The 24,609-nt window shown below is 38.4% G+C and overlaps 1 protein-coding gene across 1 annotated transcript in view; it reads left to right on the top strand.

Annotated features, from left to right (window-relative positions):
* Positions 1-19,680, top strand: part of LOC127645599 (ephrin type-B receptor 1-B-like) — a 323,036-nt gene extending 303,356 nt beyond the window's left edge. The window contains exons 13-16 of the mRNA XM_052129261.1: positions 8,424-8,573; positions 14,088-14,281; positions 14,565-14,720; positions 18,934-19,680. Of these exons, the coding sequence (XP_051985221.1) occupies positions 8,424-8,573; positions 14,088-14,281; positions 14,565-14,720; positions 18,934-19,042 (609 nt within the window). The 3' untranslated portion in view covers positions 19,043-19,680. The remainder of the gene's footprint in view (positions 1-8,423; positions 8,574-14,087; positions 14,282-14,564; positions 14,721-18,933) is intronic.
* Positions 19,681-24,609: the final 4,929 nt, after the last annotated feature.

The raw sequence follows: 24,609 nt of genomic DNA on the forward strand, positions 1-24,609 counted from the left end.
TAATTTAACACATCAACCTGTCATTTTTAAAATAATTATCTTACTATTCCTCATGTTTTTTTGTTTGTTTTGTCCTCATCTTGTCAAGCTGTACCATTTCAGGGTCAGTTGGGATTTGTGCCAGTAGAACCAAAGTCCCTTGTAAGGCAAGTCTGTCCATTCTGAGGCCATATTTGGAATGCTCTCTGGCAGCTATTTTCTATGCATACAAGTGGCATAAAAGTACAGCTTGGTATCTACTTGGATGGGGAAAGACCAGAATCTCCAAAACAGTTGGTCAAGATTATGATCAAAGAACATATTTCAAATCAGCAATTAAATCTGACAACAATGGTATCATAAATTACGCTTCTTTAGATCAGATCACACACAAAAGTAAGTAGCTAACGCGCATATGCATTCTCAAGCTGACTGACAGGCGATGTCTGTATCAAAAAGGTGATTGGCTCTTTTACCTGTAAGGCGAGATTCCCATTTCTACATCCACCATATTGGCTGTGCCAATTTCTCCCATTCAATCCAAGTGTCTCTGTCTTGGGCTAAACAGTCTTTGGTAGTGTGGCCATCCATCAATCCATCCATCCATCCATCCATCCATCCATCCATCCATCCATCCATCATCCATCCATCCATCCATCCATCCATCCATTCATCCATCCATCCATGTTAGAGGTCACACTCTCTTTAGCAATGTAATGTTTTAAATTTGTTTACAGCTGATTTATATGCTATGTCTGACTTGGAGGAACAGAAATCTTGGTCTAAAACATATACATACACAAATTCCAATGCCACTGCAAAAAACAGCTTCTTACCCAAAATAGGAGGATTCTTGGTCCCGAAGGAGATGACAGAGAGAAGGGAATTAAATTGAAAGGGGGAAAGTAAAGAAATGTCCCTCACTTTCTCAGCATGAACACAGAAATATCCCTTTCTCAGTCAGCATGACATATGCAGTGGCTGTGTGCCGCAAATGGAAAATAAAGCTATTTACACTGAGGTGCAATCTGAATATGTGACTCTCCCACAGCCTGCCACGCGCCTCTCTGTCACTTTCTCTTTCTCGGTATCTTCCTCTTCGTCTCCGTTCCACCCAAGGGGGGACATTTATGTTTAGTTTTTTGACATGCCTGACAGTAGATTTGACATCTTCATTCTGTCGTTCCTCTCTGTGTTCACAATTTTAATTCTGTACCCCTCCGTCATTCTGTCTGTATGTCTGATTCTCCCTTGCTTCTCCTTCCAAGCTTCAGGAGTTGAAAATGATCTCTAGTCTTGAAAAACAGGCTTTCTAATTTGATGTAGTATCTCATGTATTTGTATAGTCTAGTGTAACCAGACTTTTGACTATCGACAGTAAGTCTAGTGTATACATTGCAGCCTATTCATAGAACCGCTAAGCTATGTTTTCGTATCGGATGATTTGGGGCAAGTAATAAATGGACATCATTTAGAGCTCCATCATATCTTGTTTACTTGCTACTAAGGCTTTGTTTTCACTGCACTCAAGTCCATTTGTTTTTCAAGTCTGATCTTTAAGACAGACTGTCTACAGTGTTTAGTGACAAAAGTGACGTATCTGTATGTTACGTTGACATTAATATATATATATATATATATATATATATATATTTATATATATTTCTGTCTGCCTGAACAATGTGTAAGGACCTGAAACAAAACTCTTGAATATATTTGATTTGATGTCATGAGCCTAGCCATTATTGGCAAATCTAACTACTAGTTCTCCCTCTGAGTGCTCCTTGTAGCAGCATGGAACTTTTACATATTACTTTGTTTTTTGACTTTTAAAACCTGTGCACCCTTGCTCCTAGTAAATTATGTGAAGCCGGCCAAGAAGATTGGAGTTTTGAGTAAGGTCTTGACATTTTGTAATATGTATCCATATAAGACACTCAATAAACAGTCTGTAGGCATGACGCATCAGGCTAACTTTTGTTTTAAATGCAAGACAGCTATCTCATCACCATCAGAGTTAGAACAGTGTATACTGTACATATACGATGTTCACATGCTACATTACATTATAGGAAGGAAGAGAAGAGTAATGTATGTGTTTGTGTGTGTGTGTGTGTGTGTGTGTGTGTGTGTGTGTGTGTGTGTGTGTGTGTGTGTGAGCGTGCATTTATCACTTTGTGGGGACCAAATGTCCCCATAAGGATGGTAAAACCCAAACTTTTTGACCTTGTGTGGACATTTTCGGCTTATAAATCACACTAAATTATGTTTTTTGAAAATGTAAAAATGCAGAAAGTTTTCTGTGAGGGTTAGGTTTAGGGGTAGGGTTAGGTTTAGGGGATAGAATATAAAGTTTGTACAGTATAAAAACCATTATGTCTATGGAAAGTCCCCATAAAACATGGAAACACAACGTGTGTGTGTGTGTGTGTGTGTGGTATGTATGATAAATATTGTCAGGTAACTAAGCCAGTATAAGCCCTGCAGTTATTATATTCCCCATCTGTGTGTGTGTGTGTGTGTGTGTGTGTGTGTGTGTGTGTGTGTGTGTGTGTGTGTGTGTGTGTGTGTGTGTGTGTGTGTGTGTGTGTGTGTGTGTGCGCGCATCGGTCTCGTGTACAACGCAGCTGTTAAGAACATGTGTGTTCTTTTTATGCTTCTTAATCTCTCCTGATCTCAGAACAGATCTTCTTTAACGATCCTACTAGTGTAAAACAGGATTTAGTGGCAAGAGTATCACGGTCAGTGTCACAGAATCACCTTCATTCTGAATAAAAGGCTTCTTTATTCTTTGCCAAGCAAGATGGTTTTTGTTGGAATTGTGAAGTAGCACTAGATTTTAACATTTTCTGTGCAGTTACCATGGAGTTTTGGGTGTTTTCTAGGTCGTTGCATACTGGCACAATTTTCTATGATATTCTGTTGTGATGGGGTTTATGTTTGATTTATCCCAGTGACTTATTCCCAGCATTTTTAATCCATTCACCAAAAAGATTTGTTCACTTGTTTGTTGACCATTTCTGCAAATAGCTCATTTGTGCCTGTAGGTACAAGCTTTTTATAATTTAGGTATCAGAATTTAATATAGGCATGGGTAGATCGTATTCACTTTATAACATATGGTTTTTACATTTGCAAGTGAAGTATATCTATATGCATTCTTGGATTTACATTTACGTTTATGCATTTGGCAGATGCTTTTATCCAAAGCGACTTACAGTGCACTTATTACAGGGACAATCTCCCCGGAGCAACCTGGAGTTAAGTGCCTTGCTCAAGGACACAATGGTGATGGTCATGGGGATCGAACCAGCAACCTTCTGATTAACAGTTATGTGCTTTCGCCCACTTCACCACCACCACTCCACCATTTACTCAAGAAGTTTCACCGATGACATTAGCGATGTGTTGAACCGAACCAGAGAATGTAAATTTTTTAGACTTCATATTAAACCAGGGCCGGCCCAAGCCTTTATGGGGCCCTAAGCAGAAATGTATATGGGGGCCACTCTGTGCCACCAATACGATAGACTATTGTCAATGCTTGATTATTTGCACACTATAAATCTAACACACCCATTATCATTAGCAAACCCACAAGGTGTTAATTTACACTTTACTATTCAAAGACTTACAGTACTAAGTGGCATAATTAATGTGGTGTATTGAAAAGTAGCAAAATAAACCAGCAGATAATGTATTTACTGTAAACAAGTTTACCACTTTAATTGCTTTTTTAGCAACGAGCAAAAGTGCAGAACAATTAACTACAAATAAAATAACTTAAGATAAACAGTATGTGACAGGGCGGGGCCGGGTCGTGATTTTACACACCCGGTCCCTTATCAGTCTTATTAAGCCTCCGAGAGGGATAAAGGCCGACTGCGGATGGTGGTGCGGGAGAGAAAGAGATAATTTACGGGCAGCTGACCATCATGTGTTGATGTTTGTGTCTTTTGTTTAAGTTTTTCATTAAAATATGATTTATATTTTCAAGTCGGTTCTCGCCCCCTCCTTTACCTTATATCCCTTTATACAGTATTACATTAATAATTATAATTAGAAATATTAATCTCAGGATATTCTACAGTAAACTGAGCAATTACAAAGGCTGCTGTTACTTTGACGGAACGTACTTGCCACATCCGCTGAGGTTGAAACAGACATGGAAGGAACAGTAGGATCTGTGGATGCATGTGCTGGTAAGTGATCCATGCCTGCAGAGGATGGACCTGATGAAAGATGAAAATAATAAATAATAAAAGCTATCCATGTTAGATGTCATATTAGAAGGTCTGTCAAAAACAAAAAAAGATCTCACAAAAAGCATGGTTTATGCAGGTAAATATATTGATCTGGGATTGTTGAAAACTCACCTGCTGTATCATCATCAGCTGTAGCACTGGCATTTGGGGAAGGTGGCATTGGTTGTGCCCCACCTCCAAAATATTTCAACAGTGTTCCTAGGGAAGATTCAAAAGAGTGCATAGTTGACGGAACATAATGTTATTTCAACAATATAAATTATTATACACTGCAGAAATCCATCTGTACACCTAAAACAACAACTCTTAATCTATAACTAGCTAATTGAGGCATAATGATATTAGAATATAATGGCAAATACCCCTAAATGGTAGGATAATGTAAATAATTTTAAGTTGTTATCAGTACCAAGTTTATGGAACAGAAGCTTATTTTTATTACAAAAATATATACCCAGGAATAAGCTATTTTTACACAGGAGACAAAATCTTTAATCTAAAAATAGCTAAGTAATATGTTGTATTATAATATATTAAGATGTCATGGCTATTTATGGATGTTTAATCAAACATGAACTTTCCTAAAACAATCCATTGACATAATATAAAAAAAATAAAATAAATTAAGCTGTCATTTTATGTGCTCTTGGGGGTCCCCTGGTGGCCACGGGGGCCCTAAGCAGCGACTTTGTTCACTTATGCCTTGTATTTTTATTGACGTCTTGGACTGTTACCTTCAAAAAAGAACCTCTGATGATAACCTCTGTCTGAAACCTGCCTTATATACCATTTTCATGGGTGTGGATTATGGTAATTGTGAATGACCGTGCATATATATATATATATACAGTATCTCACAAAAGTGGGTACACCCCTCACATTTTTGTAAATATTTGATTATATCTTTTCATGTGAAAACACTGAAGAAATGACACTTTGCCACAATGTAAAGTAGTGAGTGTACAGCTTGTATAACAGTGTAAATTTGCTATCCCCACAAAATAACTGAACACACAGCCATTAATGTCTAAACCGCTGGCAACAAAAGTGAGTTCACCCCTAAGTGAAAATGTCCCAATCTCACATTTTTTATACCCTAACATACACACGTTTTACTATCAAATCTGGGGAATGTTTGTGAATCTGGTGGAAAGTTTTCGGGAAGTCCATTGGGAAGTCCTAAAAGCACAGTCATTCACAGAAAAGACAACAATTCTAGCCTAAAAAAATTATTATGATTTTCTATAACGTATTTGTCATTGCAATGTGTGGTCATCAGTCATTTTTACTCATTATTAACCCGGCCCCTTTTTTGTTGAAACTGATTTCCGAACTGACCGAACAACATGCCATCTCCTCTCATTCAGTTGGTCAGCAGATCTTCTTTCACAAAAATAATGACTGATTCATTCATTTAATTTGCGAACGAGTGGAACAGGAGAGACTTCAGTGAACGAGAAACAGGAGGCGGTGTATAGAAGTGCACACAAATTATTCGGTTGCCTCCTTTCAAAGTCTATCATGAAAAACTAACAGCACAGCTCTACTCAATAAGACTCTGGACTTCAGGTATTATTCATATCCATACCACAAACAATAAGGGACAGTTGGCATGTTACAACTTTTATAATTTGAGTTTTAGGTGAATTCAATCACATCTCAATTTCCTTTTATACACCCTTGACTCTCCCCAGCCTTGTAAAATGTTAACAGCGAGCAGATTTGTGCATCAGTTATGGCCTGATATCAAACTGAGAAGTGGTGTGAACCCCATTTTACCAGACTTGTGACCCATCCTGAAATTCAGTCATGATTTAAACATGGCATCTGACCTGTGACCTTTGACATGCGGCACAGGCACATTACCATGTGAAAGAACTTGTGACTTCATGATCCCACTGAAAACCTCTTTTAGCATTCTGCGGCACACAAGCAATCTTTAATTTACGCACAAAGAAACCTCAATGGAAAGAAAGAGCAAGCGAGTAACAGAAAAATGAAAAACTTACCCTGATTATGAAAGACAAGGTCAAAATCTAATATTAAACATCCAGGATGGGAAATAGGGAAAGTGGTATGATAAAGGATTAGGTAAGCGTGGTTTAATTTGCACTGTCCCCACCAGGCATGTGGGCGGTGGCGAGGCGGTATGGGATCGGGAAGAGGGGGCGAAAGGTTAGTGATACGTGGTTAACCTGCTGATGTCTAAACCACCTCCCCTGATGTGGTTACCATCAGATTTGCCAGCTGATGTTATTGTGCCACAAATTAGATTGGCATTTTAAATGAATGCAAGTAAGATCTGGGGGGGCCCAAAGAATAAGCGAATGGCCAAGGGTTATAATATAAAAGCAGTTAGACCCAACTGGCGTGAGAACTTTGTGTTTTGAGCATTAGATTATGTCTTCATAGTACATCTATAACTCTTTTGGGAACATTGATATGAACTTTGAAAGTGAATTTCAAATAGGATGATGGTGCATTTGTTTTCAGGCCCTTTCATCTATAAATACTCAATGCGACAAGTCGAACTAGAGGAAGTAGAAAAGCAAGGTCTTTCTGGTGAAGCTGGTTGTTATAAAGAGGAATATAGAGAAATATGGCAAGAAAAGGCATTAAAAGAATAGTTCACCAAAAATCATGCCATCCCAAATGTGTGACTTTCTTCAGCAGAACCCAAACTATTTTTTTTTAAAGAATATCTCATCTTTGTAGTCCACACAACACAAGTGAATGGTGGCCAGAACTCTAAAGCTCCAAAAAGCATATAATTCCTTTAAAGCAATGACATGGTGCAATTTTAATCCAAAGGGTTGCCCATGAAAGAGTGACATAAACTCCAAACAGGTGTCTATCCTTCCTTTACCACTGTTTCATCACTGTTTTCACACCTAACTTTAGATTAATAAAAATAAAGAGATAAAAGGGATGTACTATAGAAAGAGTGGTAGAGCTCTTTGAATTTGTGGAGTCTTATTGTACTTTCACATAATGTGATAATGTGATGTTTTTGTTATTATTTAGTTTATATTTAGTTTTCTCTACATAGCAAGTGCAATAATTAGAAACCAGAGTTGCATTTAAAATGAGACACAGAACATAACATAGATATAAAGGGGTAGTTCACACAAAAATAAAAATGCTGTCATTATTTACAGTCTGTCATGTTCTTCCATATCCACATTAATAAAAGAGTAGAAATTTGAAAGAATTTTCACTCTTCTTTTTTCCATACAATAACAGCATATGGTGACCACATGCTCAAAAACATGCATGGTAAAAAAAAATACTATATAAAAAAGTTAATACATGTCATTATTGCAATTTGTTTATATGCGTAGCCTGACTAGACCTGCCATAGCAACATTGGCATAACAAAAGGGGTGAGTTTGGATGACCATTCACGGGAGAGTGTCTGAATTCTGTTTGAAAATAGTAATTATATTTGCAGTTCTGTTTGGTGCTGAAATTACACACTGCAGCTCTGCATTATTTACTGCAAATCTTCCCATCTGCTCTAGTTGTCAAATCTCACTTGTGGGAAAACCCTCAAACCTTTGTGTTTTCTGGCATGCATTTCCATATCATTTTAATTGCTTTTCTGGCGGATGTCAGTTGCAGGACTGAACTCATTGACATCATTAGACTGGAACATAAAGCAAAAACCAGGTCTCTGTGTGTTTGAGAAAGAAATGTGTGTTTGAGGGTGGAATCTTAAAACAAGCTACTGTCAGTAATAATCAGAGAGACACATAAATCTAGCCTCAGGTAGACCAATTACAGGCAGAAATGCTCCACAGACGAAAAGGCCCCCTCTTGAGTGGTTTGTGTGTAGTGTTAGGGAGCAAGAGATCGTCTGATTTTTCTCTCCATGGTGTTTTGTAAAACACAAATAATTGAATTCAGTTGTGGTGAATTTAAAAAATGCAAATGCAATTCATTGTTTGCAAATATTTAATGTTGAGATGGATATAGAAACTCCTTGATTTCATGTTTGAAGTCCCTAGTTGCATATTAGTGTTGTACAAACGGCTTATTATCAGGTTTTGAATGTGAAAATTATGAGTGTACTTACAGTAAATGGTATGAACATTATATGCACAAATTCCAGGGAATTAAACGGACATCATACATATGACAGCATCCCAATTTTAATGAAATTTCTCCTTTTTTTTTCAGGGTGGAAAGATTCCAGTGAGATGGACCTCGCCAGAAGCGATTGCATACAGGAAGTTCACTTCTGCTAGTGATGTCTGGAGTTACGGTATCGTCATGTGGGAGGTGATGTCCTTTGGCGAGAGACCCTACTGGGACATGAGCAACCAAGATGTGAGTTTCCCTTAAAATGGAACAGACCAGGGCCATTGTCAGGAAGGGACAAACAGGAATATAATGTCCTATGTTGTATAGCCAACAAATTAGAGGCTACACATTGTTAAATCTAAAACCATTCTCACCATTCCCCTGTAATTTTAGGGGTAGGTTATAGTTAGGGTGGGGGTTATTAGTGTTTCTTCAATAGTAATGATGCTCCTGGATCAGCATATGATGATGTTCTATGAACCTACTTGAAGTATTTAATTTGAGATTACATGGTAATTATAGAAAATTAAGAAAACTCTTTTCAAACATGTGGAACCACTGTCCATGAGTGAATCAAGTTGAATCAATAATTCTTATTTTAATTGCATTAAATTGACATATCAGCATAATCAAACATAATAGCATCTCCAATTCAGAACAGACAACACTCTGGCAGTCACCAGTCAAAGCCCATATCTCACTACAGTCCCATGAAAAGCCATACAGTCTCTGCTTTGGAGAGAACAGAGAGTACTGTATATTGATCCTCAAATATTTAGGGTTTCAAGCCTTTTTGTCAGGATTTGTATTATTAATATTATTATTTTGCCATAAAACTGATTGTGCACCTTTTAGGGATGGTAGAACTCCACCTGGCAAAAAAAAAAAAAAAAAAGAAATCACATTTTGGGCCATAACTCTTGAACCGTAAGTGCTAGAAACAAAATTATTTTTCCAGTGATTGGAAAAATCACTCTTGCATCACAGCAAATCTTTTAAGCACTGACCAATAATGGCTTAGCCCACCTAATTTTCTCGCTATTTTGAATTGTTTGAAAAATAATTCAAAGCGAACTTGTCCTTGGTTGTTGGCTCGATTGGAACCAAACCAGTGTAGAAAGATTCAGCAATATGAAAAGTTATTAAAGGAATTTTGAACTTTTTATCGTCAAATGGTACGGCAAAAAGTGTGTAGTGGGCGTGGCCACTTTTACTCAAATGGTTATAACATTTGAACGGATTGAGATATTATCACCAACTATGGTAAACTTATGTATAGGGTCATTCAGAGGAAAAACAAAAAACATCCATGCCTCTGCCTGTTGGTGGCGCTATAATAATTAAAATTCTAAAAATGCCTCTAACTATGGAACTGCTGGTACTATCGACTTGACATTTTGCATGCAGTGTCTTTGTCCAAGGGGCCATCAAGTTCTGTGAGGACAGTCGCATATCTTGAAAATCATAGTCCAAGGTCGTCCACCCGTTTGGAACCAAATCGGAGTCCCAATCTCAATAATTATCCAACAAAAGTTTGAAATTTCAATGCACCGTTGCAACAGTACACCAAAACGTACAAAGTGGAGGTAGCCACTTTTACTTAAATGGTTAAATCTCTTGAACGGACTGAGATATCATCACCAAATTGAAAACACATATGTAGGAGGTCATTCTGAGGACACATGCAAACAAAAATTGTTTGGTGGCGCTATAACAAATATATAAAAGAAATATATAAACAAAATATCTAAAACAATATATCATATCTCTGTGCTACCTAACCTGATGTTTCTGAAAATTAAGACACTTTAACATTGTTTTATTTGCAAAAAGACAGTCTAATTAATACTAAATATCTGTTACATATGTACTTTAAGGACATTAAAGGCTTGAACCCCATTAATTGCTGCTTGCAGCTATATTTATATTCATGTTTGATTGTCCGGCATCAAGAACGAGAGCTCTGAATTGGTATGCAAAGGATAGACAGTGTGTTTGTGAGTAGATTTTATGTTTGTTTGTTGTGGAGAACAGAGAGAGATTGAGATATTGAAAGAGAGTCTGGTGTTTGAAGAGTCTATAGTTTTAGACTAACTGAGCTTATGGACTGCTTGTGGGTTATGCTGGTGCATCTACACACTCTGCTGATAAATACATACAAATAATACAAATAAACAAATGCCTAAACTGATTTGTTAGTCTTAGATAGTCCCCCATACTTGTCTGTTTCTTGGTTTTGTCAAACCTGTAAACCATCTCAACTTTTATTTTCACAATTAATCTCAAATAAGCAGTTGAGAAACATCTCTGCTGAAATTACCTTCTAAAACAAAAGCTCAGAGAAGATCTTGACATTCCTGTCATGTCATATGTACATTTTTAGATGTGTGCATATTTTAGGTTTTCCTAGAAGTGAAGATGGAGAAAGCCTTTTAAATATATTCCACAATATTTCAAGACTTTATAGCAGATGACTCATGTTTTCAACTTGTAATCACTTTGATAACCTTGGACTTTGGATAGACCTCACCGAAAAGTACTGCCGGTTGAATTGCGATGCACCTCATTGAGCTCTGCTGGCATCACCTTGGTCTAATGATGGACTACACTCTTAAAATGGAATACATAGACTATCAATTAATTGCCAACAAAAGCCTTCATCAGCTAACTAACAAAGGACAATGCATCTATGTGAAATTCTGTAGTTAATCCAGGATGAACTTCAAAGACATTAGTCATTAATCTTACAGTTCATACAAATTCTTTATTTAAACACTGGCCCTTAACACTTACTTAGTGTTCTAATCTTAAACCATGACTTGCACTGCATATAAATAAATATATATTGGCATTATATTAATTCTGGTTAGCCAGAGGGGAACTGGACCCCACAGTGTGCCTAGTTTCTCCCAATGTTATTTTTCTCCATTAATAAACATCTTATGGAGTTTTTTGTTCCTTGCCTTCAGCTTCCTCACTGGGGTTCTAAATGCAATTATTATTTAATTATTTATTTTATACACAATGATATATTACTGATTATAGATATTACAGGTTAATTTTCCATTAATGCACGATTTTCTGTAAAGCTGCTTTGAAAAGATGCGTGTTGTGAAAAGTGCTATACAAATAGAATGACTTGACTTGATAATACAAAGTTATAAAGCTCCAATTTACTTCTGTGATTTATCCATTTACAAACCCTGTTGAAAAATCAGACTAACTTCTGATGTTAGCTGATGGTTTTTAACTGGTCTATGCTTGTCATTTGTAGACAACTGCTGGTTCAAGCTGGACATTTTTGGCCAATAGCTGGTCCAAGGTGGCTTAGTTTGGTGATCAGATAGGCCATCAGCTCGTTTGGCCGAAGTCAACCTGCTTAGGGCTGGTTAACTTCTCGGTTACAGACATAATCTCTGTTCCCTGATGGAGGGAATGAGATATTTTGTTGATGAGTTGACACTAGAGGTCGCTCCTGCGGAGCCCAGACATCTCTGATCTTGAGAAAAGGCCAATGGAAGTTGGCGTGTGGAATTTGCATGCCACTCCCCTGGACATATGGTTATAAAAGGAGTGACGCTGCAAACACACATCAGGTATCACACTGAGGAGCCGAGCCAAAGACCCGGCCATTTCAGCGGTTGGTTCAGTGCTGTGGCAGGAGGGACACAATGTCTTGTTCCCTCCATCAGGGAACGGAGGTTATATCAGTAACCGAGACGTTCCCTATCTGTCACTCACTCGACGTAGTGTCAATGAATTGACACTAGGGGTCCCAATGAAAAATGCCACAAGAGCTGAACAGAGATATGCAGACTGGTGGTGCGAGATGGGCAGACCTCTGTGTGCCTCGTAGTCAGCGCAGCAAGCCATTGCATAACTACCCCTAACACTCTGGCAGGCATGATGCGGTCCCCTGCACCTAGGACTGAACGGCTAACTGCTCAGGAATATAAGGACTGGCTGTCTCAACCGTGGCCTTCTCTCTATTGGAACGAAATCGTTCGGCTGGGGGCCAAATATATGGTCCAAGCTGGGGGGTGTCCCTCCAAAGAGGAGGACACTGCAGAGACAACACCCGGCCCCGATAGGGGGGGTGGGGTTTATGTGGAATACAACACACGGTCTTACAGGTTAGGAGCAGAAGCACATCGTGCGGAGCAGCGTTGTGGTAGATACTACTGAAGGGGGGAGGAGTTACTACTCAGTATGGGGGCCTGGTGAGCCTCTCCAAAAACTCGACGGCCACTAGGCTAGGGAGGAAGAACGTCCAGGGTTCACACTTCTTGCGAACGTAACTGGGGAAAGAGCACACGTCTTCGCCTCAAGGGAGGGGAAAGGCGCTATGCACAAGCGATACACCCGGCCAGCTGACCCAGTGTTAGGTGTTGCCCAGCCCACGGCTCTAGATATGTCTGCTAGAGAGGCGCTGTGAGACAATGCCCAAGAAGCCGCAACACCCCTGGTAGAATGAGCTCGTAGGCCAGCAGGGGGTGGCACATGCTGGCCGTTGTATGTCCAGGTAGTGGAGTGGGAGGTCCGTGGGGGAATACCCGGCAGAGAGGCTCCCACTGAGGTCCCCATATCGCCCCCAGTGCTAACCGACCCCGCCTCATACCCATAGGTAGAAGGACCGAGTCAGGGAGCCGCTGGGGTGGCTTGCACTCTTACGAGGGCAATGAGTAGCCATGGTCATGTCCTCGCAGTGAGGACATGACCATGCGTGGGTGGCACCCAGACACGAAAGGCAACGATCGTGGCCATCAGACGGGGAGAGACATCGACCGCAACCAGGAAATAAACACAAACTAAAAGGCATCTTGAAAAAGACGCTTTCTGTTTGCGCCACTCTTTTAGAGAAAATATCACTATTTTTGTGTGTTTATATATAGGGAGGTATGTATAAATATATATATAAATTAAGTTATTCACTCCGAGAACTTTTTCTGCTGCTGAAGCGCCCAGGGGTGTATGCTCAGCACAACGTAGTGTGCGAGGCGGAGAACCGCTTGAAAGTGCCGTAGATCCAACAGCGTGTAGAGATGAATGGAGGCGGCAGAGGAATTCAGCTCTGTGACTTGCTCGCTCGGCTCCGAAGAAGATATCTGATGTGTGTTTGCAGCGTCACTCCTTTGATACCCGTATGTCCGCAGGAGTGACCCCTAGTGTCAACTCATCGACACAATGTCGAGTGAGTGTCAGATAGGGAACCACCTTGGCTAAGCTGATGAGGAATTAGTTGAACTGGTCAACATTGATGTAAATAAATCAAACAAACAAACAAATAAATTGAACATTTTCTACATCTTGATTTGTTGTTTCATGTAGGGAACTCAATGCTTCTTCATCCATAAAACAGGACACAGGCAAAATAAAGAGATTAACTCACTCTGATTAGTTTATAACAGACTTGAGATGCTAACTAATGCTGTCATGCTGAAAAGACCTGTCTGGCCCACGTAGCTGGTTTCCACTGATAAGGCTGGTCTAGTTTAATGCTTTAGAGGAGTTTTAAGCATGTATTATCTGGTTAGGTTGGAAGAAAACATGTGAGACCAGCTAACCCACTGGAAACCAGCTTGACTTAGTTTGGAGACCAGCTAAACTAGGTGAAAATATTTAAGACTAGCACTTTAGGCTGGATCTTTTTTTTTCTCAACAAAGAGCAGCTAGCTGTTTGCAACAAAGTATTAAACATACCAGACTATCATCCGAGGAGCGGCTCTCTGTTAACGGCTTTCTGTGTGTTTGTGTGTTTAGGTGATCAACGCTATTGAGCAGGATTATAGGCTTCCACCACCCATGGATTGCCCCACTGCTCTACACCAGCTGATGCTCGACTGCTGGCAGAAAGATCGCAATGCTCGGCCGCGATTTACGGACATTGTCAACACACTTGACAAACTCATCCGCAACCCCACAAGCCTAAAAGCAGTCGCCAGTATACCCACTATGTGAGCAAACATACAATTATTATGTAATTTTGGTGGGGGGCATTAACTTATATTGTCCTAAAGACTGTCCCTAACCCTAAACCTTAACAAAATATATTGTTTATTTTCTTTCTAAAGCTGTTTGTCTTATGGAGACCACAAATTAGATAAAAAATGGATAGGTTTTGTGGGTTTTACTATCATTAATGGATATTTTTCCACAAAGTCAGCAAAACTGACACATGGTTTCATCATTTTGTTGCTTTTTCTCACTTTCTCTCTCTCTTTCTCTCTTCTTCTAAAGTCCGTCCCAGCCATTGTTGGACAGATCCATTCCTGACTTCACCACCTTTAGTTCTGTAGAAGACTGGTTGGCTGCCCTTAAGATGTCTCAGTACAGAGATAACTTCCTTAACTCTGGCTTCACGTCCCTCCAGCTCGTAACCCAGATGACTTCAGAGTGAGTTCAAAGTCTAAAGCATATTATATAAAGCATTAAATAAATTCTACATTTTCTCAAATACACAATTCTTATCATAATGACTAATGCAAGTGCTTTTATAAAACTGTAAGCTTTATATTTATGCCTTTTTAACCCTGCAAAAATTGGCCCCTTCACTTCCTTAGTAAATGCCTCACTATTTATTTTTCAATCAAAATTATGCCACAAATGCTGTCGGTTGAGGTTAACTTGTATTGAACCTGGAACATTCCTTTAAAGGAGTCAGGTAAGTTTTAGTTTAGTTTGCCTCAACCCCAGGTTTTAGGTGCCATGAAAGTTGGTTGGCTTTTAGCATTGTTCATCGGCGTAGCAACTTGCGCTGCTTGGTTAACCTGCTCCGTAGCAGCTTTCGTTCTGGATTACAGATCGGCAACAGATGTGAGTAAAGTGGCATGTCTGACGCAATCAAGTCACTCCCACGTGCCTCTTAAAGCACACTTTACAAATAAAATCTTAGAAATCCACAAAATCGACTCGTCATGATAAATTATTTATTAAATGTAGATTTTCAGCAGAGAGAGAGTTTTTTATAAAAAGAAAAAAATGATTGCTTTTCATTTAACCTCTTTAGACATAGCAAAAAATATCTTTGAAAATATAAACATTATATAATAGGCTATCTATAAAACAGCCAGTAAGATGGATTAATATGATACCTTCAAAAAATTATCATTTTTAAATTATTAAAAGCTCAAGATTGCTATGCAAATGGGTGAATGCCACCCAAACCCCTTCTTTTTTTCATGGACTCGAGATGAACATACAGTATTTTACTTGAACTTATAATAATATAAACAATAAGCAATATAAGCAGTACACACAAATTGTTTCTCTCCATCTTTGAAATTGTTGGGGTTCTGCTTTAAGCCATTTTTTTTTGTAATCTGTTTCAAAGCTTCTTTTCTGATTACCCTAAATATATTTTGCTCAGTTTATTTCTTAAGGACAATGTCATTTTACTCAAAATAAGGTTTTCTGGATGTATTTCTGTTGTGCAGATTAATATTAAATTAACCTGTCTTATCAATTCATTCCAATAAATTGCCATTTTATAGCGCTCATATAGAATTAGATTGTAATGAGCTTTTTTCCCCCCTCCACAATTTCTCCAACAATCCCCTTTTACCATGCTATTGTATTTATTTTGAATAACAGGTGTTATAAAAAATATAATTTGTATCTTCCAAGCATATTCCCTCCCAACACTTGATTGAGTAGTATGGAATGTATTATATGATATTTCTTGTCTTGCTGACAATTTTTAATTTTTTTTGTAATTCATCCTCCCACCCATATATAATTGTATTGAGTGTCCTGTATATCTCTTTCAAGTGCACTCTTTAAAATTCCTAAAATTGTTATTAGATCTGTTGTGTTGTATGTATCAATTAATTTATTAATGGATGCATTTCCTTTTTTATTTCTTTTACTTTAAGTTCTGTTAATAAATATATTATCTGTAAATAATAATATAAAAAAAAAAAATTGGAAGCTCATACTTTCTTGCTTGGTTTGAAAAGATATCCATTCCTTTATCAGTGAACAGTTGGTGATATATTTTCAGACCTCTATCTGCCCAAAACATAATAGCTAATCTATTTGGCATAAATCAGGATTTTTAGCAATTTCTTGTAAAATAATTATATCTTTCTTAATTGTAAAATTTTATTTTTAAAACCAAATTCTAAAAGTTTTATTAATACAACTATAATCTATTGATTTAAATTTGTGGTTTGTTTGGGTAGGAACAGGGATATACTAATAGGTTCCCCCATTTGATACTTTCCATCTTCCTTCATTTCACTTTAGGTTCTTCGTTCATCCAAATCAATATAGGTTGAATTTGGGCAGCTTAACAATAATTTATTAAATTTGGGAATTCAAGACCTCCGAGCATTTTTGACAACTTAAGAGCTTTAAGACTAATTAAAGGTCCCATAGCTGGCTTGGAGCTGGTGTGCAAACACTCATTCAGATTTTTTTCTTCAGAGCCAAGTGGTTGGGTTCAGTGAGCTGAATTCCTCTGCCGGTCCTTTCACCTCTGAAAGCAAGTGAAACTGTTGGCATTGCAGCAGTTTCTCCCCCTATTGCACCGGCGTAGTGCAGAGAACACCCCTGGGCGCTTCAGCAGCTAAAAGTGTTTATGGGTTTTATTGACTGAACTACCAATTGGTTGGGCTGAGGCCAACCTGGTAGACCATCATGGTCATTCTAGTTGGGAAAGGTAGACCAACTTGGTTTAGTTGATAGAGATATGGATAAGCTGGTTAACCACCATTGGTAATAAAATACTTCTCTGCTGGCAAAATGAAGTCATACCAATGTATTCACCAGTTCACAACATGGTTTGGGACATGGTTAACCAGATCTCCATCAGCTTAGCCAAGGTTGTCTACTAGCTATAACCATGTTGACTTTGGCCCCACCACTTGGTAGTACGGTCAATCAACCACCATAAAAATCAGCTTGACACATTTCAGCCATCAGAAAACAATTAAGAGGATTTTTTTCTTGAAAGGCACTGTTAACAACATCTGTTACAACAATCGTTATGTTTACAATAATTATCTGCAGTTCTATCATATTATTGATGGAATTTAGATGAAGCCTAATAATTGGTGAGTTAGTTTATACTAACTTTCTCTGTTCACAAAGTGCATGAAGGATGATTAAATCTCTCACTGGGTTTCAGACAGTGCATTGATCAGAGATGGCTGGGCAGTCAGATATGTCCACAAACAGAAAGAATGTGTTTAATATCGATTGCGGTAGGATTAGGGCATTTCGCATGAGGTACTATACGCGTGAATGTGTTTTGACTTGTTGTTTGATGTTCTCAGTTGAACGAACAGGTGGATATGCTGTTGTTGATGTTTAAAACATGGCTCATGGGGTTCTGTTTATGGCAGGAAACATACTGTGAGGTGTAACGTCTCCGACACAGCGATTAATGCAGTCATCGCTCACAGAGAGGGTCCATGCTTAATTAGCAACAGAAGTATGAACCCACGCATAAACAGGAACTTAAATACGAGGGGCTTTCATGTGCTAATTCTGTTGCTTTCACGTCTATGAACCTGTGGGGGCTCTGTGTGTTTCCTCTCTCTCTCTCTCTCTCTCTCTCTCTTTCATGGTTTGTCTTTTGATAGTACAGGGTGTTCATATTCATTTCTTTTACAGTTTAAAGGCCCTTCTCAGATGCTCAGTTGCTCTTCTGTTTATTTAATTTATAGTGGGCAATAAAACATTCGCCTAAAACTACTTGCTGTAGCAGGCCTGTCTTGATCTCACCTGCCCTTATGGTATGTTGACCACGATGCTGTGTATTTATCAAGACTAATCCAACAGGAAGAGATGTTTGACAGATGATTGTTGAGTTAAGTGCCTCTTTTTGTCTGACAAACTGCTTTTAGTGCATTTCAATGCTGTTACAAAAAACATAGTTGAATATCTAACTGGCAGCCCATACCAATGATTTCTAGGTAGTGGCCTTTAAAGGTAAAGGTAACCATGTTGTAGTGTCGTTCCAAGCAAAAGTGCTCAAAACTTATTTAAAGGGCCCATTTTAAAAGGGTCCAACGATGGACACTAAGGGGCCATTTCATTCCAAGTTTAGTTCAGAGCAGTAATGCAAAGTCTAAAGTATATTTTCTACATTGGACTTTTGTCATTGTCATCAAAGCTCTACTGCTATAAAAGAACCAGGTCATAGTACCATTCAGAACAAACATTTTAAAATGGAACGCAGGTGTCCCGAGATCCAATTTTAAAAGTTGATATTCTTTTTTACCTGACATGGCAAAAAATGTAGTGCTCCTGCACGAGATGCTAAAATGACAGCTGGATGTGGCACAAAATACATCAAACACCTAGAGCGTGTTTACATTTGTTGAGCTGCCTCTAGATTTATAAACACAAGATTGCTTTCAGTCTGAATGGGCCCTAATGGTGCCGCGATGTTCATGTTACATCATAACTCTCATCTAACGAAATTGAGTTGAGCATTTTCCAAGTTTGGAGTCCAATTTCTGTGCTGTCCTTTTTGCTCTTTCCATGTACTGTTGAAAGAGTTTAATGTAACGCAGCAGTAGTTCCTAGCGGTGTACTGCATTTAAATGTGTCTCTGTAATTGTAATTGCATTTGTAAGTATGGATTTGTATGTGTTCACAGGGATCTGTTGAGGATAGGTGTGACTCTGGCCGGCCATCAGAAGAAACTCCTCAGCACCATCCAGTCCATGCATCTGCAGATGTCCCAAACCCCCACTGCACTGGCATGACTACAAGGGGCGCCGGACGATGGGCTGGGCAGCTTGCAGAAGAGGTACCAGCGGGTGAGCCCAATCCCATCGGGGCGCGCCAGAATAGAGACTATCATCCTGATCTGAGAACGTGTTTCAAGAGAGAAATAAGAATAATCATCCCATAATCAACAAACCAGACTGGACCAAACCTGGTCTGGACTGGACTTGCTGGGACTCACTGGGAGTCTGTTAACCTGTTGGCTGAGGGAAGGAAACGGGATACCTGCCTCATTGTCTGTCTGTCTGCCTATTTGGACTACATTTACAAGGGAAACTGAAGAAGTGGACTATTTTACTTTCCGTTTCTTTGCAAATTCGTCTCATTGGATGCACATCCTACTTTTTTTTTCTTTGCGATATGTATCAACATAACAAAGAACTGCATTTTTTTGTCCATTTTGCCACAATTTTGTCTCATCGGACACACATTCTGTGTTTTTGCCATCTTCGCGATGTTAATCAGCAAACCACAACTATTCAAATTTTTTTCCGATGAAAACACGTCTTTGTCTTTCCATTTTTTCCAAGATAAAGAGACCTATTCCTTCAATTGCCATTGCTTCCCACTTATACTACCTGTCGATCTTGTTATGGCCGACGTTGCCAAAGGACATCCTGTATACCTATGTGCACACCCCCCCTTCTCCCACCTTCCCCAACCCCCCCCCCCCCCCCCCCACCCCACCCTCCAGCCATACGAGCGTAAATTATGTATAACTTTAAATAAATACGAATATATCTTCAGAGTAAACCTTCATATTGAAGGTGAAGTGTAATAGACTTGTATATAAATGCCCTCTTCTTCCGCTTGCATTTTTGGCAATGTTGCATTTTGATTGAACCAGAATCGCCCATGAGACGCCTCGCATTTCTGGAGGACATGAACTCGCTTACATTACATAATGTCACAAGAACTATTTGGGATGAACTGTTGACTTTGTCGATGTTGTGTATATATGAGTTAGTAGTGTATAAAATAGCGGAGAAAAGAAATACTTTAAACGAAAAAAGATTCAGGCCACTAAACGAATCAGTGTTTATTGTAGGTGTTCCTATGCACTTACCTGTACAGCTTTTATTTCTTGCACCTCTTCTTCTATTACTTCTTCTAGTTGTACTAGTTAGTTTTGTGTCCGAGTGTTTGGATGAGTCAACTAGCGTTGGGAAGGTGCGTCGTCGCCACCTAAACTAGCTGATACAATTAAATGTAGTTCCACTGTTAATAAGCTGTACTAATGCTGGTCTAACAGGGTCTTTAAAACTGCTAATCTGTTTTCCAAACATGTGTTTACAAGATAAGCAAACAACAGTGTCGCAGTCAGGTAACAAACAATTTCAAATCTAGCTACTTACACATGCGCACACAAAGCCGCTGTCCTTCCCAAGTAAACCACTACCTTTATAAGCTTTTTAGTCACTATCTCAGCTCCAGATGTTTCCAGATGACATTGTTAAATGCGTTACATGTTTTGCATGTCACCAGCTCAACAGTTATTTGTGTGTGCCTCTAAATCAAACATCTGTGTGACCCTTCTACGAACAGATGCCTAATGCCGCCCCATTGAGCACGCTCTACTTAAGCAGTCAATGAAGCACTGGGTAGCGCACACACAGAGACTCCTACACGAACAAAAACTGTTGTCGAATTTTGGCTGTGCCTCAATTCATAACCATAGACAAGTAGTGTTAGTTGATACTTCATTCGCCTTTTGTGCAGTCTGTGTTTGTATGTGTGTGATGAATTAGCTGCTACATGGGCTCTGTTCCAAAACCTAGTGAGCTGCCTACGTAGGCTCCCAATGCAAAGGACTCCTACAAAAGATAGACAGCATGATTATACTGCCTTCTAAAATACCTTTATTTGGCCAAATTTTAAAGCAGCATTGTATGTATCTTTTCAGACAACGCCACCCATAATATACTGTGACTAGCTCGAAGCAAGAAAAGTGTTGATTCTACAGTAAATATACTTAAAATTAATTCCACAAATGATCGTTAAAATTGTTCAGTCTAATTAAAAAAATATTATTTTACCCAATATTTGTGTGCTATGTATTTTTACACTTTGAATTAAAATTAGAAAAGAATGTTGTTAGCTTAGCGACATGCTAATACCAAGATCTTGGTTCTACAAACAGTTGTTGATGTATTTTAATTAATTGTTATACACAGCGTTATCAACTATAAATGAAAGTGCAGACTGTCTTGATTTCATTTGAAAAATTTGACATGGTTGTTGTAAATATCACCTGACCAGAGCCAATCTGAATGATACGTGTTTCAAAGCTACCTAAAAGGAAGCATAAAAACCTGTTATAATACACGGTCACTATGGTATTTAGTACATATAAATGTTAAAATGGTCTATTATTGACTTATTAATAAGATTGCTTTAGCTCATGTAAATCATTCTCAATAGACATCTAAACATATGCAGTACATGGGAAAACACAGGGCCTCATTTTTTTACTAGGAAACTGATTGAGTCGTATAATAAAATGTAATATCTTAAAGTACTTTTACAATATAAAAACTAAGTAAAATTAAAAAGAAATATGCAATTATTCTTGGTTTATCATTTATAAATATAAATAGTGAAAAAATATTGAATTAAGTTACTTTTTTTGTTTGCCCTTTCATATCGGGTCTTATTAAGAACTGTGCAAAAGTTTCCCACCTTTTACAATTATGACAAAGAATAAAGTGCATACTTTCACTAAATTAACACCAAAAAATTATAAGACATGTTGTTTGCTTCATTGGGCTATCCAAATATTAAAATGCGAGTCTATTTGAGATTAAATATGTTGAAAATGTAGAGAAATTTTAGTCTCAACTGATCAACTGAATTTTAGCATGACTGATGTTTGAATGACTCACCGAGTTGCTCGACAAGAGCGTTCCAAATCAGTCACTTATGAGGTTCCATTTCTTTAGGATGCCCCATTTGAAAGCAGCTCACAAGGCCGTGCAGAGCCAGTGTCTGTTAGTTAATGAGTCTTATGGTGTATGGTTATTCAGTAAGAGCAATACACAAACACTCACACATTATCAGTCACACAGATATAACCAAGGTGTTACACCTAATTGGCTACAATACATTTTCCAAATAGCGCATTGCCTCTTTGTTAAGGATAAAACATTTTAAGAGCTTCTGCCAAGAGGCGATTACTGTCAGACAAAGGCATTGTGTGTGCGTTACATTGAAGAAACTGAATACATTCCTCAATACGATGGCACTGGTGATAATTCCAGGTGTGAGCTGCTCTTATAAAATCATTAGCATGAGATTGAAATATCTGCCCCTTCTGGCCCAGTGTAAGAGTCCAGAGGCAGCTCAATTACTGATCGCAAAGTATATTTGCCTTGTGCCTCTTATGGCTAGTGTCCAGCTCGTTCGCTCTGGGGGGCGTAACCAAGCTGTCAGGCTTCCTGCTGTATTGCCGCTCTGAAAAATGGCTGACTTGTGCTCATTGCCATGGACACTCTCGGGAGGGTGGAGCCTGCTGGGCTACCAGCCGGAACAGCATAGGCTGTGGAGAGTGATGAATGAGCCAGGGTGAGTGGAAGAAAAAGAAAAAGGGAAAACGAGAGACTGTAAAGAGTCCCGGCTAGAAAATGCAGAATGTAGAATTTAAGAAAGGAAGTGAGAGATTTTACAATTTAAAGTCAACATGAAATCAAAACTGGTCCTTTTTACTTCTATAATAGATGTTCTTAGTTTCATTGAGTTTAATTTATTAGTGCATGTTATTGAAAAGGAAAAATAAAACATTTGTCTTAGTAATATTTTGTTTTTTTAGCCACTTCCCTCCAACCATGCAGTTTCATTCTTGTACAGTATGTAACATCTGTTTTTTTTTTTACAATCCAATTGATACCTGATTAAGTAAATAATAAATTACAAAATGTTCAAATTTCATTTTCTAATCAATTCCTGATGAATTAAATCTGTTTTATCTTTCTCTTGTTCTACAAAAGCTGAAATTGAGCTGTTTTGAATGTGCGTTATGTATGCTGTAAAACACAGAGAAGTGCTTCACCGTCTGCAAACAGACAGCCTCAACTTAACGTAATGCATATATAGAACAATTACAGATGTAATATACTGTAATGCATTATATTTGAAGATGTACTTTAAGGTTATTGTTTGTAATGGGAATGTGTCCTCCTTCTGTCATGACTCTCTTCTGTTATTTTTAATTCTGTTTGTACATGTTCACAAAAACCCAATCGAACCGAAAGCATTGGCCTGGCACCATTTAGATGATCTTCATCTCCTGCAGAGGTTTCCTCCTCTTCCTCTTTTGGGGACTTGAGGGAATGAGCAGGGACTGGGAAGGTGAATGGAAATGATTTAAGTCTAATTTTATCACTCTTTGCCTGGAGTGTCGACACTTTCTAGAGTGTTGTGTGCGCTTGGCAGTGGATCAGCTGATATGCTTTACCGTGCCAACTAAAGTGGCGTGTATATTTGTACACCGGCACGTCTCAGACTTCACAAGCGCAAACAAAAAGCAAGTGTGAAACAAGCAAAAGTTACGCCTGACACTGCCTGTAGGAACAAACTGTTTTTTTCTTCTTTTGTGCTTCAAAATACACTTTCATGTTAAAGCAATGGAGTATTACTTCTGGCAACTGTGAATAAAAGAGAGAGAGAGAGAGAGAGAGTCAAAAGGTTCAAAAGAGGTGAAATGTTGATAGTACTAGCATGGCATGGATTCTAGCTCACACTGTTTTGTAGATACCGAAGGAAAGAAAGCCCCCACCCCCGCCGCCAAAGCTGTATAGTTAACACTCGTTTCTTGTGATGAGTATGTCAGAGTTTGAAACTGTAACTTTCAGAGAACTATTGTACTGAAATGCACTCAATAAAGACCTTGGAAGAACTGAAAAAGAGCTGTTTTGTATGAATGTGTATTATCTTATTCAAGAGCGAGAGTGCTGTTAAAGCAGTATTGCCACAGGTTGAAATTCCAGCAGTAAACTGCTTGTGGTTTAAATCGAGCATGTTTACGAGAGCTGTTTGGAGTTCATACACTGTCTCACCCTGGAGCTTTCTGAAGACAGCCTGAAAAACAACAGCAATCCCTTACAGAAAGTACTTTGCAGGTAACTTAGTAAAATCATGGTATCAAAAATACTATGGTACTTTAATGTATACCATTAAATGTAAATGTAATTATTCACCATATTCATATTGTAACACACCATATTCAAAGAAAACTATGGTATTACTATCATTGTACACTCTCAGAAAAAAGAAAACTGCATATTTTTATGTACAACCTGAGGTTTTGCACCTCTAGTTAAGAGTTTTAAACTTATTTTGGGTACACAATTGAGCCTGAAGGACCTATGGTTTACCTTTAAAGGTATATTCCTCTGTGAACGAAAATGTACTGTACCTATGCAATAGGTTAAAACGGGGCTAAAGGCACACCTTAAGGATAATTTTTTCTGGTACAGTGTATCAAGATTCGAAAAATACATTTATTTGTATTGAATATTGAGAGATCACCATAATTTATAATAAAAGAAAA

This window comes from Xyrauchen texanus, chromosome 6 (genome assembly GCF_025860055.1).
Source record: "Xyrauchen texanus isolate HMW12.3.18 chromosome 6, RBS_HiC_50CHRs, whole genome shotgun sequence".
Classification (NCBI taxonomy): Eukaryota; Metazoa; Chordata; class Actinopteri; order Cypriniformes; family Catostomidae; genus Xyrauchen; species Xyrauchen texanus.